Source organism: Nothoprocta perdicaria, unplaced genomic scaffold, assembly GCF_003342845.1.
Source record: "Nothoprocta perdicaria isolate Ctin4 unplaced genomic scaffold, notPer1 scaffold_130, whole genome shotgun sequence".
Classification (NCBI taxonomy): Eukaryota; Metazoa; Chordata; class Aves; order Tinamiformes; family Tinamidae; genus Nothoprocta; species Nothoprocta perdicaria.
The window spans coordinates 427,356-448,756 of NW_020454428.1; the positions used below are offsets into that span (position 1 = coordinate 427,356).

General features: G+C 38.9%; 1 protein-coding gene across 2 annotated transcripts in view; it reads left to right on the top strand.

The window, feature by feature from the left end:
- Positions 1 to 21,401, top strand: part of GRIK1 (glutamate ionotropic receptor kainate type subunit 1) — a 161,613-nt gene that overhangs the window by 92,429 nt on the left and 47,783 nt on the right. For both annotated transcript variants that reach the window (XM_026033660.1, XM_026033659.1), the window contains 4 exons: positions 2,121 to 2,302; positions 12,064 to 12,117; positions 13,865 to 14,038; positions 17,047 to 17,190. In XM_026033660.1, the coding sequence (XP_025889445.1) occupies positions 2,121 to 2,302; positions 12,064 to 12,117; positions 13,865 to 14,038; positions 17,047 to 17,190 (554 nt within the window). The remainder of the gene's footprint in view (positions 1 to 2,120; positions 2,303 to 12,063; positions 12,118 to 13,864; positions 14,039 to 17,046; positions 17,191 to 21,401) is intronic.

Below are 21,401 nucleotides of genomic sequence, written 5' to 3' on the forward strand. Positions count from 1 at the left end.
CACATTTCTAAATATTGATGTGTATCAGATGGAAACTTGGCGACATCATGTTCAAGCTGTTGAGAAGGATGAAGAGGAGGACACTGATGGTTATTTCCTCATATTATTGATTATGTTGGCAGCCTGTTGGTTCAGGATTTTGGCTAGTCCTTTCAAAAAACAATAGCTACAGATCTCACACTTTCACACTTAAATGTTTAGCTTTCACACTTAAATGTTGAGCCAGTCTTTGCCTTCATTTGACATGGCAATAAGATGTGATAGGAAAGGTAAAGGCTGCAGGTAAGGTCTTGAGACTGCATGCGTCTCAAGAGACTGCCATAGATGTCCTAAAATATATGGTATTTTCCTTCCCACAAGAAGAAGTTGGGGAGGAGAAGATCTTTCTTTCACTGAACCTTGTTTCTGGTCCTACAGTTCCCCAGCACTTGCAGTTATCTACTTCTCACTGTAGGAAAGAGAAACCACAGTAATCAGTCTGAGGTTATGGATAAGGTGTGTCCTACAATCTGGACTCTTTGCTTTCTCTCATCCCAGTTTTCCCCCTTCAAGTCACTCCTCAGTATACTGACTGAAGCATTGCAGTCCACAACTGAACATCTGGATGTGTGAGACAGCCAAAGTCATAATTTTACAGGCAGACTACATAAACTCTCCCACTTATTAGCCAGGGTTGGAAGCATGTGCCCAATCCTCATAATATGGATCTTGAATAGCTTCATATTTACATATGCTGGCTTCCAGACAGGCTTCTGTCTCAATGTGTGCGCGATTTACATTTGAATACTCACARTGTTTGATATTCTGTACCAATTGTTGATACCTAAGAACCTGGAAAGAACAGACCTGGCATTGCAGGCAGAGAAAGATTATGTTTCTCAAAACCCATTGCCAGTACTTGAGTGAAAGCTAGCAGTCCAGAACACAGCAATCACTGGCTATCCTCTGAAGTGTTGCTTCACATTACCTTTCACATATTATTGTATCATTCGAGCAAGGACATCCATGCACGAGGCAAATACATATCCACTCCCAGCAGGAGTGCAAAGATTTCTTCATATTTATCATTTATTCAGTTTTTGTTTAATAACTGCTTCTTGCTTGTATTCTCTCTCCCCTTATGCACATTTTTAAGGCAGATTTTTACTTTCACACAGCAGGAGATATGGAGTTTTTCTGTGGGAAGATTAGGTTTATGGATAATGAGAGAGAGGTCTGTGTAATCATACACCTCAAAGAACTTGTAAAAATCTCTCTTTGTTTTTGGAGGCAGTACAAATGACAGAGGAGTGCTGAATTAGCTGGTAGAATTGCACAGTGTTTAAATACTTGAATAATTTTTTCCAGTGGTTGAGCTCCACTGACTGCAAATAAACTGTGCAGATTTGTACCAGCTGAAGACTTAGTCCTAGAAATCATATTCTTGTGTTTACAGATGTAGAACTGTATCTGAAAATATTWCAGTTCTCTACAAGATCTCAGACTCGCTGGGTGGCCTTATGCAAGTCATTTAATTTCACTGTGCCCTCGAGGTTATGTTTCTAAAATGAGGATAAGAAAAAATTAATGCTCCTCTCTCTGGGATATTATAATGTATGCTGGGATGAGGACAATGAGAGCCATATGGATGCCTATTTAGAATAATTATTGGTAAGTGCCACTCAGACCCACCAGTGCCTTCTAAGTGAGCAACAGCAGGCATGCTGTGCATGAAACATTTTTCTACCTTTGTCTCCCCTCATCCACTTGTACCCAAAATTTGGCAGAAGAGTTAAGGAAGTTTCCTCAACTCCCAATTGATATTTGAATTGAATAATTAGCTGTTAGAGAAGAAATATACTTTTTTTGAAGAATACCTCATCAATGTTGCATTGATACAAAGTGCTTCTGTGGACAATCAATTCAAAATACGATTCAGAGTATTTACTTGTTCAAGTTAAATGTAACTGTGAAAAGAAAATGGTGCAATGACACTGGTTGGTGAATTGACAAATACGAAGTTAACAGCTTAACATTAGATAGGTGAAATAGAGTGGGAATGGTAAAGGGCTCTGTTTATGTGACAATAAATAGTCGTTTCACAGAATGGTTAGTTGAATAACTCTCTACCATTTTTTCAGGTCTAATTCGCCTGCAAGAGCTCATCAAAGCCCCTTCTAGATACAACATTAAAATCAAGATCCGCCAGCTGCCCTCTGGGAATAAAGATGCCAGACCTTTGCTCAAGGAGATGAAGAAGGGCAAGGAGTTCTACGTGATATTTGATTGCTCACATGAAACAGCAGCGGAAATCCTTAAGCAGGTAAGGGGTAGGATTCAGGACTCTTTACATCTCCTGAAATCTGTCAGCCTATCTGATTTTCACTTCCTGGGAAATGCTAAAATTGAATTTGCTGATATTGGCCTTAGTCTGTAGACTTTTTAATGTCAAGGATAGAAGTATGAAATCATTGGCAATACTGTTTCTGTTTCTGTTATTGGAACACTACTGGAATACAGGACACTGCAACTTCTCAGCATTTAATGAGGTTTCAAGGCTTGAAGTGAGCTATAAGGACTGTATTTACACAGCAAAAGGAAATATGTATTTTTTAATACTTCAAGTTCTGTGTAGCAGGTGAACTTTCACATTTATTTTAGTTTGTTATGTTTTAATCAATAAATTTTTATGTCTTCCCCCACAAAAATAGAAAGGGACCTATTTTGGTGTCCTCAGGCGCCACACCAAGTTATTCCCTCCACAGCATCTGCACATCCACTTCAGACAAGAGAAAAACTCTGCATTCACCTCACTGTAGCAAAGCAAAATTTGTTCTGCTAGTGCTATCTCATCAACTTTTAAAATCTGATGCAGCAAGAAGATGGAATGATGATAGTCAGAGGAAAGAAGTATACTTTAAAACAAGGAAAGAGGCTATTGCTCAAGGACTGACATAGCCCTGACCTAAATGTGAAACTTGGACAGTCACACAACGTAAGGACAAATGCTCCAAAGCCTGATATTAATAGGCTAGGACATTACCAGGGGCACACAGAGAATGGTGTAAATTAGAATTTACTCTTGTCACTTACTATATATTTCTAGACAATCAAAGCCTAAAGCACTGGTTCCCACAGTTCATTGACCTATAAACAGTAATTCCAAGCAAGTAATGCACACAGCCAGCAGTGTTTTCCTTTTTGCTGCCATTGTGTGTGGGGATAGCAGAGTGCTTTTCTGTTTTGTTTTTAACTCTCAGACAGGCTAACAGGAAAGACTGACCACAGTCCGTTAAGAGAGGGTCCACTGATCCAAATTCACAGCCATGAGCTATCTCCAAGAGGTTAAAAGCTAATATTCCTGTCTCAGAATGTTCTGCAGAAATAATTCAGTTATGCAGAATAACATACTATTTGTACTGTCAATACAACAGCTGGATGCATTAGATTGCAGAGCCTGAAACCATCCTCTCTACTCTGGAGAACTGCAGTCCTGTTAATAGAGGCTTACAGGATGGTGTCCTAAATCTGAGGCAAACAGCTGAGAGCAGATGCACAAGTTCCCATGAGCCAGGAGGGTTACATTTACTGCTGTCAGAAAAGCTGCCTTGTGCTAGATTTTAGGGTTTTCTCAGTACATTTAAGCTGTGGAAGGGCCAGCTGCAGGCACGACATTGGGAACGTGAGGAAAGGGCCAGGGGGATGCGCAATCACAGCTGCTCTCTCACGTGATGGAGAACACACCGTAAGGAGCAGCACTGACGGGGAGCAGGAGGGCTGCTGTCCCCCGACTCTGCTCTGAGTAGGTCTGTCCAAAAGCATTAAAACATGACAGCAGGAACAAGCTGCTCCAAAACAAGGTTTGCAAGGGCAGAGTTAAACTGACAACATGAATTTTCAAGGATTTGTGAGAAGAAAGTGCAGATGTCTGGCACACTGTAGGAGGCACAAGACTTCAAATATTTCAGGTCGAGTATGAGAAAAGATAAGAATAAAATAACCTTAGTGTCAAAAGAATAAGAGGTAGTGCCAAAAGATGCAGTAAGATAGGGCAAAGTGACAGAACATTTTGAGTGGGAAACAAATCATGGGAGACAACTAACAAGCTGCAGATTCAGAAAATGCTCTCCAACGCCTTAAAAGCTCTCTGAGTGATGGTGAAAAGCAGTGTGGAAGGAAATTAAAGGAATTTCAGGGTGGGTCAAAGCTGTGGGGAGGGAAGCAACATAACTATAAGTTAAAGAGAAAGGAAAAAGGGCTTTGATATGAGATAGTCCCGTGGCTGTACATAGATGCTGACAAAAGTAATTCAGGTGTTCCAGTTCCTCATTGCCAAAGGCAGCTGTGAAAAGGCAGAGGTTCACATTGCCAAAGGCAGAGGTGTAGAGGGCTCTGAATTTTCTGGTATGACTCGTCTGATTGTAGGTTAGCTACTTGAAGTGCCATGGTTTACATTCTCATAATCACACAGAGAAATCCTTCCCTATGTAATTCAACCCTGGATAAAAAGATGTTAAACAGAACACTACAGAAATTATTCCAACAAGACTCTGAAATGTCAATAGAGAATATTCGTGATCTAGAAACTTTGTAAACTATCCAATAGGTATGATGGAAAGCTATAAATCATTATGAAACTATGTAAGTCTTCCAATAGCAGCAGGAACCACAGCCAACAGTCATATAAATCAATCCTAATAGCAACAATTTCTTATCTGCCTACTGTATTTACAATAATCCAGCAGCAGCTTAGTAGCCCATGTAGGAGAAGATGAATAGAGAAAGTAGAAATTCTGAGCAGGGCAGGGGGTTGTGCACGGCATTTTACAGATTAAAGCTACTTTGGGCTCATGCAGGGGCTGTTCTAGGGCTTCATTTCCCCCTCCAAGTCGCAGGGTGCCAGCTCTGTACTGGCAGCTGCTCCATCTCCTCCTCACAGCCCCATCAGGCAGCTGCTGCATCTCTTGCCTCCTTCAAGCCTCACCTCTGTTAGGGAAGAGGCAAAAGGAGAGGTCTGAGCTGCTCCTCCTGCTCTCCCCTGCTGCAGGGTGGCCAGGCAAAGCCACGGCAACATTTCTGCTGGCAGCCACCATCCTTCCTCCAGGCTGCAAGCAGAGGCAGGGCAGAAAAGCCATCTGGTTTCTGCAAGTCGTACCTGCGGCCACGTGCCAAAGTGTTGGCAGAAAATGGCTCTGCACACAGGTGCAAATCACACCGGAACTCGATGGGCACTGGCTGGACCCGTTGTACCTAGGAGCTTGGCTCCTGGGGAAGGAAGGGGAAGGAAGGCTGGAAAGCTCTTTGCAGGAGATAAAGGATTAGTACCTCGGAAATGAAGTCCTAACAGAATCAGCTTATGGAGCTCAGTTTGGTAGTATAGGTATTATAGGTATTATAGGTATTATAGGTATTTGCTGATATGTAAGACTAGGAGAGATGACCAGTTCGCTGGACTGCCTAGAGCTTTTGTTTACAAAACACCATAAAAAATCAGATCTCTTCTCTTAAATGAGAATACATTTTGTGTATTTATAGCTCTAAATACAATACCACACTTCTGCCTCATGCCCAACAAGAAAAAGCAAATCAATAAGCTAATTTAAACAAAATATAAAGCCCTCATGCAGCTGCATAGCCTATTCCCTTAACTCATACACTTTTCCTTTTCTCTGACATGCTGCAGAGAGCTCAGCCTTTTGCAGTTCCCAACCAGTGTAATAAGGTCTGGCTGTCTCAGAACCCAGATCTGGAAAGAATAGGAGAAAACTGTGGTTATTGGTTACTGCTTTTTCCAATGGTTGCTATGACCTTTCTCACCAATATTCCCTTAGGGGAACCTGATGGGACTGGAGCTCGGGAGCTCAACAGCTCAGTCTCAGGCAGGTATGTAACCACCTGAAACCAGTGGTTTATGTTGACCAAAGTGGCCTGTTCTATGGGCTTCAGGATGGCCTGAAACTACCTGAACCTAGAGGTTAAACCAGCAGACCTCACAGTGCAATGTGCTGTACTGGCCAAGCTTATGCGAAAAGTTACAGCTGGTCTATCACAAGCAAGGCGTGCCTGAAAATCCCAGTCCTCTCTGCAGCCAAGAGATTTGGCTCCTGGGATTTTTAAACTCAAAACTGAACAGATTTTCTGTCAAGGAATGTGACTACTAGAGACGTACATGCCCAAAGTAGGAGCTAAGAATTATTGTGGCTTATTAGTGCCATATTGTGTGATCTCCCCCAAAGTCCCTGCTCAATATTTCCTATATTTCTATAGGAGTCTCCCTGCTTGATTTCAGTAAAGGGTGTCTAGCATCTCTTTCCTTTCTGAGCTTAAAAATAGACATCCCCAGCAGAGGTGAGCTGACTGGAAACCCTCCAAATATTCCTCAAAGAAGTAGGATGGGGTCCCTTGCCAAAGGAAGTCAGAAACACTTTCTTAGGGAAAAGTGTGGTGGTCACAGCACTCACCTAAAATATTTGCCATCAGAGATTTAGTGCTCTGTCTAGACTGAAGGCAGTCAATTCCACAATTCAGTTAAAGCTAGTTATTGAGCACTAGTCAATTTTGTATGCAAGCCTTCCCATATATATCTTTTCAATATCCTGCACATGCTTTATTTGGTTTTGATCCTTTCTGTATGAAGGACTTATTTGAAGAGCTTAAGTTGCAATTTATTCCTCTAACTCACCAATGACTGATAAAAATTTTACTTTCAGGCAAACTCATCCCCCGTAAATTAGGCAATTACTATCCTTAAATTATCCACTCTCCTCACACCTTTAAAATATTTTTTTATGGAATATACACTATTTTAATTGTATTTAGGACACTCATAAAGCATTTTATAAAGACTTTTCTGCTCACTTTCACTGTGTGATAGAAAGAGCAGCAAAATAGCTAATTCTGTGCTTACAGGAGTGCTAAAATTGTCACTCTAGTATACATTCTAAGTGTAATAATGAATGTGTGAAGATAAAACATCAGTTCTTGAGTATGCTCCCTCAAATAGCCTGGTGTTAGCAATTTCCACTGCTAACAAAAAAAAAAAAAAAAAAAAAAAAAAAAAAAGGGTTTTCTCTGTTCTCACTTCTGCTGGGGAAATTCCTGATTCCTGTGGCAGATACTCCCAGCCCCCTGCATGCCCAGGGGTGAGAAGCAGAGAAATACTCATTCCAGTGGTTCTCTTCTCTCCTCTTGAATTTATAAAGAGATCTCACTGGGGACACATCCTTTTCTGGCCTCTGTGTTCCTTCTGAAAGGTAGCAAAGAGAGATCCTAGCCCATGTGTAAAGGCATTGGGAAGACACTGGGAAAAGAGAGTGACTGTGGCTCTCATGGAGAGTCTCCCTATGGCTCTCACTGGAGTCCTCATGTCCTGCATCATTTCAGTGTGGAAGGCATAAAATCATGCAATGTGAGATAGCATAGATTTTCTTTTTTATAACCTGCATTGTGACAGTCTAACTTCCACAAGGTGATGTGAGCTAGTTATTGTGAACTGCAGTCAGTTTTGTGTGCCTGCTGGGAGAAGATATGAGGTGATCGGCATTCACTGACTGAGAGCTCAGAGGGCACCCATCCTGCCAGAGAGTGCAGTGAATCTGCCTTGGGCATTGGCTTCCCCATCATCTCAATGAAGTGTTAACTGAAGCAAGCCAAGACTCTTGTTTGTCCTGTGAATGCAGATTTCTTTCCCTTATGAGCAAATAGGTTGAAGCAGGGAATGCATTCCCAAACCTTGCCCCATTATATGGTCAGAGTCCAGGCAGAGGCACATATTAATCCAGAATTTTGCACCTGGATTGCCAAATCTAAATGTACATCTGCATAGAAGCCAAGGCTACCATCAACTCTGCAGCTTTATTCTGATGTTAGAAAATAAGCGCCATAGGCTGTCAGAATACAGATTTTGCAGGGTTGTGGTTGTGTAATATCATAGCTGGTCCATGTAGAGACTTCTGCTCTTGTTACCTGTGCTGTCTAGATGAAAGCTAGAGGAGGGTAGCAGTGCAGCAGCATGCTACTTCTTGTACATATAGCTGTTCTTTGCCTCCTTTGAAGATTCATATGGTGTTGTAAATGCAAGCAGACTTTCAATCTGAAAATGTGCTTTCAGTTTTGGTACTATGAGCCAATGTCCCTATTAGATTTTGAAGAGCAGTGCTGCAGCCCTAGCTCTGAAATCTTCAGGAAGCAGAAGGAGCCAACTACAGCAAACTGTGGCTATGAAGAGATAAATTTGTCCTGTCCTATTGCTATGGCCCTGGTTTCCAGATGGAGTCCAATACCAGCTAAGCATTTGCAGAATATATCCTCCTTTTTCATATGTCCTTTTCGGAGGAACTCTCTTCCAGCTAGACCACTGTCATGACTGAGTGGGATGCAGGCTGCACTGAAGACTCACAGTGGGCTGTTATGCCCAAGTAAGGCTGTCTGAATGAAGTCCATTGAAGACCTGAAAGCAAATATAATCCTCTTTGTTTATATAGCAAACTAGAGAGGCAAGGAGGTGGAGGGGAGTTTATTCATTATAGCTTATCCTGCTGATCTGAGGGAATACGAGTGGTACTAATTAATTGGATAATGCGATGCCTTACTTTAATGCTGATTAAATTAAACCATAGCATAGGTGAGGAAAATGTAAAATGAAAACAAGCAAAGGGTTTGGTACAGTTTCCGCTAATGTTTCACCACCATTCTACTTTTAGCCAACCTGGGGCAGAGCTAGCATGAACTCTTATTTCTGAGCCAGAGGAGAACATTATTTCTGTACACTTGCTATTTAAGAGATCTCTCGCAGCCAGCTGTAGTTTCATATCTTGGTTGAGTTGTCATTAATACTGAAAATACAAAAAGCAGCATATTGATTAAGTAATTCTGGGCTGCTGAAAACATTCTCTGGAAGAGTTCCAGATGGTGTCGGTCATGCAGCCCTGATGTGCAAAGTCCTTTGCAATCTCATAGTGCTCTTCCACTAATAGTAACAGTGACCCTTGGGTCTTGGTCATGGCAGATAACAGTGCTTGCTCAGCCTCACTTTTTACACACAATTGCCTGATGATTTGGGATTTTATGGTTCTGTTTTGTTTCCAGGTACAACCCTGTAGCATATCTTTTGAAACCATTATTAGTCACAGACATGTCTTGTCTGTTTATAGTGCATTATTTGGGAATCAATATTCTCATAAAAAACTTGTAATTCAAGCTGCTAAACTTGGATTTGTGAGGAAAGTAATAAGTGGATTGGTTGAATTAATGGAGCAGTGCAGCTGCAGCCACCCAAGCTATGTTATGCTTTCCAAATGCCCAGTTACATACTTCATGATCATTAACAGTAATGTATCTTTACAAACAGTACAGTGTCAGCTCTTATTGCAATGCAGATGGATTTTCAAGGACTACAGTAGCCAAATGCTGATGAGTGTCCTAATTAAAGTTTGTTTACACTTTCCAGCTTATGGCATATTTGCCAAAAAAAAACCCACGTAGTAATAATAATAATAATAATAATAAAGGTTCTTATTATCTTAAAACTTCAATCACTCAGGCTAAATTTGAACAGTTATAGTATCTAGTTGTCAGGACTAGAGTAGATTTACAAAAGGGTTGCAGTCTCCCTCTTGTTCAGAAGCAAGCAAGGAGCAAATTTGGTTTGGTCTTCCTCCACCTGAAGAGACTTCTCCCACATTCCAAAAATGGTGATTTGGTCACTGGATACGAAGTGTTTGCACTGGTTGGGGTCTAAATCTGTTGTGTATCTGGCCCTCAATATAAAGCAAAAAAAAAAAAAAAAAAAAAAAAAAAAAAAAAAAAAAACCATCACAGCAAGAGCAGGAATGCAAGCATATTGACAGAGGTGGTTAGTAGCTCACATGAGTTACCTTTGCCCTTTGCTGAAATTTTCTTTTTTCATCTTTGTTTTTGTTCTGCGAAGTTAAGAGTAAGAAAAAACTGCACAGGATAATTTTTGTCACTCTACTCTAGAAACAGTGCTGTGATACGCATAAGGGTGAAAGCTAACAGATGCGTGCCACTGTCATGTTGTAGTATGTGTAGGGGAAGCTGTATTTCAAGRCATTGTTTAGCTTAACATTCTTCTTAGCTTGAAGAATGATTCTTCGTTGTTTTAAAATTTGCAAGTGGGCAGATTGCTTTAGATATCTTTTGATACTTTCTGATATAAGTGCAACGAAAACATAAACTTGACATTAGGTTTTCTAACTCAAGCTAGAGGTAAAAATGTAATGAATCGATAATTCACTACTGGATGTTTGTAGCCTTCCTTTTCACATTTATTTATTATTATTATATTATTACTCTGGCTTTGTATTAACGTAAAATAATGAATCAGCTATGAACTTCCTGTAGAGGACCAAATTAATTCATAGTTTTACTTGGCTTCAGAAAACAGTTGTATCCTTATCTTATAGTAACTGACCAGGGTCCCATATGAAGTAAGAGATTTATTTCAGTACTTAAAAAAAGAAAAAAGTGTCATGACTGGCACCTCCTTCATGCAGCAGGGACCTCAGGCACAGAAACCCAGCAATTTGAGGGAGCGAAACTGAGTTCAGCCAAGTCATCTGGGAAATAGCTTTAATCCGAGTTTACATTCAAGCTACCATATATCATTTTTTGTTCATAAATAAGGAACATCAGTCACTAGATTTGCCAGGTTGCTCATTTTTACAGGTAATAAAGCAACTCTAAGAAATGCAATAGAGGAGGACTAATAAAATAAGGAATAAAAAAGGCAATTTTGATGTGTAAATTCAGTGAAGTGCTTCAGTAAAATACTTGCCTTGTGGCTTGATTTTTTGAGGTCGAAAATAGATTAGTTGTTTGTGATTAACACTGAGTTGTTTTAATTATCTACTGCAGCTTGGAAAGTTCATGCTCSCTCTTTTTCTATGTGAGGAATTGCCCTCCACTACCAAGCAACTGATTTACTGAGGCTTTTGCCACACAGAAGAATTCTGAAAAGTTAACATCATTATTTCCATATACCTCTCAACCATGTTCAGACAGAGATGTCTTAAAATACTGTTTGTAGTACTTACAAATGCTTAATTTTCTGTGATCAAGTTCAATAACATTTCATCTTTGTCTGTGTAACAGGGTTGACAAAAAAATTTGTCACTAGTTACTTAGTTCACAGATCTTTGTCCTGATCCCACTGTCCCAGGAACGGGAAAATGTTTGAATCACAGCAATGGTGCATGTGGACATGATGGCAAGCATTGGTGATACTGATTTAAGACTAAAGAACATCCCATTACACACARTTGGGAGTTTTCCATGGGCATTTCCAGGTGGTATGCCACCAATTTTCAGATTTGCCTTGAAGGATTTTGCCTTGATTTGCCTCCCTCTCTAAAAGGTCCCATAAGGCTCCCACTGAGTCTGAGGGATGGGAGGAGAATTTTCTGCCACAAAATGGACAAGTCAGGATGTGCTTAAATGTCCTCCCTACCCCAAAAAAACAACCTGAATTTGCATTGCTTCAAAAGGTGTGACTCTGTGGGAGGATATTCAAGGAGATTTGAGAAATCCTTTCTTACCGCTTGTTTTGACAACCTCCCACAGAACTTAATTCCCCAGTGAAAGAAGAAGCATTTAAAGATGCTTTCTTCTCCTTGTTTTTTTTTTTTTTGTTGTTTTTCTGTTCGCTTCAGTGAGCACTCACCAAGTGACTTGCTCTCACATGATAGTGCAGAATAAAAATTTTAAAAAAGTCTAAGTAATTTTCACTTAAATTCCATTGTTTGACAGTGAATTCTTTTCTAACAATTCTCAGCTGCAGACTAAACAATTTTATTTAAAAAAAAATCAACTCCTAGTTATCTCCAGTTAATTTTTCTTATCCTGGAAGTTTTGCAATTTTTAATCTCTCTCCTGAGCAGAGGTGATAAAAACATCATTTAACTAAAATATGGTAACTTTCAYTCCTGAAGAAAAATATAGATTTTGTTGCACTAAAGTTTTATAACCTGCAACTGCTCCAAATTAGTCTATGCTTTTCAAAAGACTGTGTAGTAACCTGAAAGCATCCAGTGTAAAGTACATTCACATTTCAATCTTTTCCAACAGATTCTCTCCATGGGAATGATGACAGAATACTACCACTACTTTTTTACAACACTGGTAAGAAACACTAAAGTTTAGGTGYTTTGGGTTTGGGGGATTTTTTTCTGTTGCAGAAAAGACAACCAAAGACTTTCACTTTTCCTCTGAAATTACGTTTGCCAATATTGAGGAAAGCCTTGGAAGAATGAGTAAGCTTTAGTATATCAGGAGTTCTGTGAAGATGGCTAACTGTTTAATGAAAATGAACCACTATCAAAATCACTTGCACTATAGCACTTAGGGAGAAACTACCAGTGTAGCTGGATTAGAATAAAACAAAATAATTAATGAACCATTTTGAGTTCAAATGCACTGGACCAGGGTCCCCATGAAGTTCTGCAGATGTTGTGGTGAAGCCACATGCAGTGAAGCATGCAAACTTGCACTCAAGAGTCGCTACCTAACTTCAAAAATGCCTTCTAATTTTTAGCAAGTTGAACACTGCCATGCTCCGTTGCACTGGCCTGGTCCCTCTAGGCTGGTTTTGTTGAGTACAAGACAAAAAGAATACAGTCAGACTGCTTTGGCACTTTGCCACAGAAGCTGCTATATCTGTGTGCTTTGTAATAGCAGGTGTCTGACAAACAATGTTTCTAGCTAAAGTGTTTTATTTACCCATAGAACCAAACCCACATATGTGTAACATCACTTGGGAAATTTTAAGCCATATGGTAAACCACAAGCCCTAGATTTTATTTTATGGCACAAATGTATGAATAACTATTTCACACACATAATTTCTTTATTTAAATATATGTACTATATATTTACTATAGCTCAATCAATTCTTGAGATTCATTTACATTCTGTGCCAGGAAGACAGAAATGAATCTTCATCTTAACATGAAAAAATGTAAAAAAAAAAAAAAAAAAATTTCTGTGGACATTACATTTTTATACCATAGCAGCAAATCAAGACTCATATGCATAAGTTAGTGTGGAAGGTATATTGCAATAACCAGTTTKGGTAGTATCTAGGCAATGTGGTATTGTAAATGTTGACATTTTGATGGTAATCGCGATACTGCACCATGACCACACATTTGTCATTTTACTGGCTGGCTGGGATTGGCAGATAATTCATTTGAAAAGAGCCTTCAGGCTTTAAAAAGCTGTTATCATATTTCCACTGTTTGACAAATACAACTGTGGAAATGTGTCATGCAATCATATCATTGAGAACATCCAATATTTTCCTGCCTGTAAACATCAAGCAGCTAAAGCATGTGGAGTTACTCTGGCCTGACATGTCCATTAGACATCCTRGCAACAAGTTACCTAAAGCAGTCAAGGCAAGAGAAAATTCAGGATTTTAAATTTTTAAAATACACTCTTCTCAATGTCTCTTGGAATTTCCCTTCCTAGAGATGAGAAGTAAGCTTAACATTGCACAGCTAAACCTTCGCATTAGATTGTCAGAGCAGTAAGATTATTAGAGGACTGATATAAATTAAAATTAGATCCTATTATAAAATCTGGTTGCAAAATGGTGTTGTTATGGGGAACTGATTTTCATATTTCCACAAAGCAGATATCTGGTTTGTCAGAAATTTCCCACAGTTTTGGCTTATTCCAATTTATAATCCAAATAGTTATGACTAGTCTTTGTGGACAAAAGCAGAGGGTTCACAAAAGAAAGAGAAATGCACTTAAGCCAATTTGAAAAGCAAATGCTTTTTTTTTTTTTTTTCCGTATTGTAACTTCCTGAAGTTCTGCTTTCGAATGCTACATCTGTTTTTGTTTGTTTTCTTAATGATGATTTAGGATCTATTTGCATTAGACCTGGAACCCTACAGATACAGCGGAGTAAATATGACAGGGTTTCGCCTGCTCAATGTTGAAAACCCACAAGTTTCATCAGTCATTGAGAAATGGTCTATGGAGCGTTTGCAGGCACCACCGAAGCCAGAGACYGGCCTCCTTGATGGCATGATGACAGTAAGTGAATAACTAGAGTGAAGCAGTAAGTAAGTGCAAGTGCAAGTTCGCTTTGCAATGCCTTGCTAGCCTGGGTGAAATTATCCCATGAGTATTTTTAAATTTGTTATGCAAATGCCAAAGCTGTACCCACCAAAAAAGACTTCTTGGTACCCACTTCTACACTTTCTGTGTTAATCAGTGTTATACTTACCTATAGGACCAAATACATGCAGCTGAAGAGATGACTAACAAACTTCTCTTTTGGGTAGCCATCCAGCTAATGCTCTTCATCTTTTTGTTGTCAAATGTACATACTGCTGCCTCATTTCTCTAATAATGCTCTGGATGGAGCAAAGAACATAAAAACTTCCATAGGAGGTATAAGATTTATAACCTGCAGGGAAAGATATTATACATGTGGACAAGTAATAAGAGTTTAAAATTGGAAAAGTGCCTCTGCTCTTCATTTTCATCATCGACAGCATATCTGCCTTTTAAGATATAATTTAAAGATAAATGAAAGGTATCTTCAAGCAAGGAAATTAGGATTTCCTCCCCACCGCTCCCCCAAGAACCAAGGGAAAGAATGAAAGCAATTACATGGGCTAGGTGACTCCATTCACTATTGGAAGGTTGGAGTGTTGCCATTTTACTTCAATATATGATAATGTGTCTTATGTACTGAATAGTGTTAGAGGTGATATGAAATAGATCTTATTGCAGATGATTGCAGGGGAAATTTTGAAACATCCTAACATCCTGAAGAGAAATGCATTATGTCTGTCATGTCTAGCATTTTAGGAAAAGTAGCTCATTTGAGCAGTCCCAGTGTGCTCAGTGATAGGCAAAGCAGCAGGGGAAACACTCTTGGGGAAGTTCTGATATAAATAACCCAAGAAAAGGGTAGCTCTTCATACATAGCTATTCACCTTCATTCACTTGACTGCAAGACTGTAGTTTTTAAGAAAAACAAAATTCTTATCTATCTCTTACCACCTCCTTGCATGTCCAGAACCTCTTTGCGTCCTTGATGCTCTGAAACAGCATGAGCATTAAGACATGTTCCCAGTCAGTCAGTTGAGATCATTTAAATATTCATAGCAAGTTCTGCTTATTCAGCTTGATGGMAATCTGCTATATTTTGGTAGATAATAAAATTATGACAAGCTGCATATTATCAGGAAATCAGAATAAACAAACCTATTGTTAATGCAGGATCTCCTCTTTCTGGTTCGTGTTGTAGAATTTGCCCTGGTCTCAACATAGATTGAGACCAGGGGTGGCACAACTTGTTTAGCATAACCAGAATTTTGAATTTACATCCCACTTTATGCCTAAATCACACATAGAGATCAGAGCTTCTAATGAGACCTTCAGATTTGCCTGCAACAATTTAAAAAGAAAACTAAAATGGAAAAAAAAAATCCAAACTAACTCTTGGTGTTTTCCTTCTGGTGCATAATCAGAGACATAATTCTATTGGTAGTTGACTTCAGAAAATGAGATGACTTTTTGGTCCTCCACATAACCTCAGTCTCTAAAAGAGACCTTGCAGGGAGAAGAGAAATAAAATGTTAAGGGAGGTAGTGCAGCCCCCYAGTTGCTGCACAACAGGATGAGGAACATCAAGTTACATCAGCCTGAGTCTGGCAGTGCTACTGGCATATAAACAATGCTGGATGCACCATATTATCCACTAGCACCATTGGTGGTCCTAGATAGGAATGCAAAATGAAATCTGCACTGATCTGCATTTGAACCAGATATCTCCAGGTTGTCAGCAGGCTGGGACTGCAGGGCAACAAGTAAAATTCAGTCCTGAATGGACATGCCCCTGCTCTAACTCATAAACTCATCTGACATGTGTAGTCATTAATGAGTATCTTTCCACTGACCTTGAAGGATTTTGGCTCAGTTACTGTGGCTGTTTGGAACAAGAATCTGTTTTAAGATACTTGATACYCAGAACAGCTGTTATTTTTTTCTTCTGCTTGTATCACCATTTATAATATTTTCAATTTTCTCCGATTGTTGGAATATTGTTTGGTGCAGATCCTGACCAATGTGTCAAGAGTGGTTCCTCATCTGCATTATATTAAGATTAACTGGTAAATTTAGATCATATTTGATTATCAGCAAAAACCTCCAATGCTGGTAAGACTGATGCTGTTATAATTTACTTAGGTAAATGAATCAAAGAATCAAATCTATTAATTTCCCAAAGGAACTGCATGGGAAAGGAATAAAAAATGCATTTGTTTTACAGTTCATACAAAAGAGTTGAGTTTCTCATCTGCTGCGTTAGTACCTGTTTTATTTTAAGAACCCTGAATATAGCTTAATTATTCAATAGCTTTAAAAGAATTGTAAGCACTTCCTTTTACAAGATCCCTGTGCATCAAGTGAAGCATGTCCATTCCCATCTTATGCATGAGAGCACTGAAGCATAACAGAGGTAAAGGTGACATTTTCCAAAACTATACAGTGAGAAAGGGAGTATTGTCTCTCAATATGAAGCTTAATAAACCTATTTTTAAACAAACACATTCCAAAAAACATGGGCACACAACCAACATCCAGCTGAATTTTACTAATATTTAGGTATCTCAGAGGTAGGTATCATTTAGATATCATCAAAGGTATATTTATCTTCCCTACCACAGGCTACTAGAAATTAGATCTACAAGTCCATCTCAAAATAGCCACCTCAAGAAGACAAGTCACCTCCCACTATAACAATATGTAGGTTGGTCAGGGAGCTGTCCAAACCAAAGCCCAGTGGAGCCACTTTGCCTATTTGCACCAAAAAAGCTGCRGTCCTCAAGGACACCAGACACTTAGACATAATGAAGAGGTGCTCGGTGGGGTGGATTTCCCTGGCAAATAGTACCTGCCTAGCTACTGTGTAGGAAAGCAATCCCTTAAGCACCACAGAATGCCTGGGGTTCGTTCTCAGTCGAGGACAGCAGGGACAGAGAATGGAAATGTGCATTAAAGAAAGGTTTTCTTTTTCTTTTTTCATGCAGACTGAAGCAGCTCTGATGTACGATGCTGTTTACATGGTAGCAGTGGCCTCCCAGCGTGCCTCCCAAATGACTGTCAGCTCCCTGCAGTGCCACAGACACAAGCCGTGGCGTTTTGGACCCAGATTTATGAATCTGATCAAAGAGGCAAGTGTAGACCATCTGCTTATGGCTAGTATAACCCTTCCTTTGTTCTCTAYTGCTCTGGCTCATGCTAACGCTCCCTGGTCTTTGTCATATGCTCTGCTCTTGCTCTGGCTCTCAAATATCCATTTTTTCCCTTACCTTCTTCCTTTGGTAGAGGTGCCAGTTTACAGGCACAAGCCTGTGACCTTCTTATTGGTGGCAACTTTATCTGGTCTTCCAAGCAGAATAAATTTGTAAAAGCTAAGGCATGATAAAATTTCAGATRAACATATTTTCAGCACTATAAGGCATCCCAAACATTGGAGGAAGAAGACTGTTGTTGATTCTATGTGCATAATTTCTAAAAATATGAAATAACTAGCAATAGACATTCTAGGAAGTGAAAGAAGCAAGTCTGTAAAACTATACTTATGTGACCACCTTATCATGATTATTTTCCAAGTCTTTTGATCATTACAAACAACAATATAACATCTAGAAAATATTGCAGGCATTATTTCTAAAGTCTGCATCAGAAAGTCATGCACTATTGTATCAGAATAACTCACTAGCTAGAGCCATACACTCYGAAAAGTACACATTTTAGCTGCAAAGTTTTCACTCTTTATTATGAACCTCAAATGGAAACATTTCCCCTTTAGGCAAGAGTGTGGAAATAGAAATAAGAAATTATATGGAGTTTCCTATATATTTCATCTTTTCCCCCATTCTGATCTTGTTCTCGACAGTACGATTCCTATCAAAGCCACATTTRTTGGCACTTGTGTAAGTGAAACAGAAGCTGTAGGCTGAGGCATAAAATAAATGGCAGTGAGTGAGACAGGGCATACAGCTGAATCCAGGAATATCTTAAGGAGTACACTGAAAGGCAAGAGGTGCTAACATAACATGTAGAAGAGTTGTTGTCACCTTCTCCAAATCTAAGTAAATTTTTTAGAATTGCCATAGGCAATCTATGGTATGATGATTGACCTACACCAGAATACATTGCAGATTTCTGAAACAATGCTTTGGTTTTTGTTTTGTCAGAATATTATTTTGCATTTTGGGCATCTGTCCTTCTGTTTTTCTACTCAAGGTATTTTATGACTTTTAAGGTTCTCTTATAAGTTTCTATCTTTGTAAATATAAAGAAAGACAACAGTAACACCAGTGCTCAAGGACCTGACTTACGAAATAAGGAACATCTTCTTCTTTCACTGTAACACAGTCATGGCAACACAGGAAATAGGGCGACAGCATTTGCACATATTACTTTTCTTGCACAAATCTCAGCCATGCTGTATCCAGCTCCCCTTCTGGGTGGAGGTAAGAATATAATAATAAGAATATAAAACTATCTAAGAAGGGGAATGTCTCCCTCTTTTCTGATTTGAATCAGGTAGGAAGCTTTGCTTCTCTACTTCTCAAATGCAAATTAAAGTGAGGTAACATGCTACTTGTATCACTTCTAGTTCAGTTTAAGAGCAACGGCAATAAAATTAAAAGTTAGTAAATGACTTTGTAATTGGCAAACAAACTTGCATACTTCTACAGTGGTGTAGTACCTATGCTGGATGATGTTTAGGATGTAGTATAAAAGTCCTGAATCCTAAGCCAGAAGAAACCTTGGACCAAAAGTACTATACGTGTCTCAGCAGATCCAATTCAAAGCTTAATGTTAAACAGTTATACAGTTCACATTTATCATGTACAGCTGGATTCTCTTGCATGGAATGAGATATGTGAGCTAATTATTGATTGCTTCTACAGATAATGTCTTTCATGGTCAGTAGAACACTGATTTAAACACTACAATAGTCTTATCTTCCCGTTCCTGTGCTAGCCAAAAAAAAAAAAAAAAAAGATAGTTATTAAAATTACATGATAAGCTTTAATAGGACAGTGTTACGTTGCCCAGAAAGACTATAACAGGTGTTGGAAATTAAATAGCAAACATAATTGGACTTCCCCAATTCATGTTAGTATGTGGTTGGCTCTATGAGGATGGATGAATTGTATTCATTAGAAATCAAGGGAATGAAATAAAAATGTCAAGCAGTCAGGATGATCGTTTGGACCCACGAAATTACAATTTAATTTTATCTCCAGTCATATGGTACCAACAATCTGTGAAGCCACATTGTAGACTGGTCTGAAGATCACCATTCTGTAGTGCAATCTGAATCAGTAATGTTCAAACAGAGAGGCTCACATGCAATGAGTACTGCAGGTGGAAGGGCTTAGCAGGTGCTTCGGTGGCTCCTCATTTTTTKTGTGTTTTATTTTCATGGTGATAAAAACTTGTGTTAGAAAATTTGTTTTGTAAGCACATAACATAAAAGGCTATATGCCTTGGTGGGATAGAAATGGACCTCAGAACTCTCCTGGGCACAAGTAGAGGAGAARGTGTAAAGTCTCTGATTGGTACAGCAGCTGGTACACTTCTTGTTCCTTTGCTCAACAGATTAATTTTTTTCAGCCTTTCAGCCTGCAAATATCCTCTAGGGAAGTCAAGATTCAGACCGTATCTGAACCTCAGGTACATGTGTATCAGCTTCTTGTAAGCAATAGACAAGTGAATATCCAAGGACAAATTATCACCTTTGGTTTGTATTGGCCTGAATGCATGCCTGTCAAAAGCAGTTTCTGGATTCTCAGATTATTTAAATGCAAAAGATGGCTTTTGTGATGTGAGCCTGATGTGAGAATTGTCTTCCATGGGCCTTAAAGCTTCAGGCATGTATGTCAGCTAATGGTGATATGAGATCCACCTCCTAGTTTTCTTAATGAGAAGAATTTACAATGCTTTTGACAGTACTGTCAGAGAAAAGCTTTAGGAAAAAAATGTTTGARGCTACAATAATAATCAATTACAACAACAAAAAGAGTACTCTTCTGTGCTTTGAAAAGCTCRTGATGATGATAGAAACAATCCTGAAAATTGAAGGGAGAAGTGAGCCTGATGGAAGCTCTCTCAGCCCTATGAACTGTTTTGAGGTCAAAGAGGTCATCAGCTTGTTCCCTCAAGGGGAGATATTACATAAAATACACTGTTTGGAATGAAGACACTTCTACAATAGCTSACGAAGAGCTATCATCTTTCTAATGGAAAGTAAATCCTTGTCAGAAGCTTGTCTCTCTCAGTGACCCAATGTCATTGATATCTAATATGGAAGAGTTCTCAGGGAGCACAACATTCTGTTTCTTCAGAGAGGTAGCAAAGAGAAAAAGCATAATTACACTCTTCCCAATAGGAAAATGCGAATAAACACGAAACAAGTGTTTATAATTAAATGGATTCTTCCATCATGTCCTCTTTAAATCATGAGAAAATCCTTTAATGATGATTTTTCCATTATTCATTCATCATCTAAAACATTGTCAGCTTCCCTCAATCAAAATGCAGTAACAATTTAGAAAGTGACTATACAGAAAAACATTTCAGAAGATAGAGAGGCACAGTTTCTGCACAGACTTTATTAAATCRTCTCATTCAGAATCAGAAACACAAATATGTACAAGAATGCACAGAAATTTGAAGCATTTACATTTAAATTTCAGTTTATATTGTGCTGTGGCAAGATACATTTCAGACACATCTAGTCAGTAACGACAACAATAGATCTCAATTCTTCATCAGGTAATTGAACCCAAGCTTCCTTCAGTGGTACTGTATTCCGAAAAAAAAAAAAAAAAATTAAGGCCTGGAGAATCATCCTGAGCTGAATCGATTCTTTCGGTTCTTTACATAGATTAATGACTGTAGAAAGCAACAAAAAGGGTAGATTTTATTATAGAGGGACCACCATCACACTGTATCTTTCAAACCTCTTCTCAGCCTATCTGTCTTTCTCTCAGAGAAAGATATCCCAGCCTTCCCGTTGACAGCCAGTCTATCTGAAATGCTTTCAAACTCAATAACCRCTTCCTTAGAATGAATAAAGAGCTTTTCCAGGCCTTTGCTAGCTGATTGTAGCTACTGAAAGTAATAATTGGGATATTTCACAGAATGAGGCTAACCTTCAATGTCAATGTTTAATAAAATTCAGACCCCGAAGAAGCCTGCTTAAATTATTACACATTTGCATTTTTCAAAGATCTGAAAACAGTTAATCAATTACTTCAGGTTATTTGCATAAAGAAGGACTACTGGGGATGTTAGCCACATTCTATGGCTCGTAAAGCATCTAGCCTGGTGCGCTTTCAAAAGTACATGTAATGAATAACTT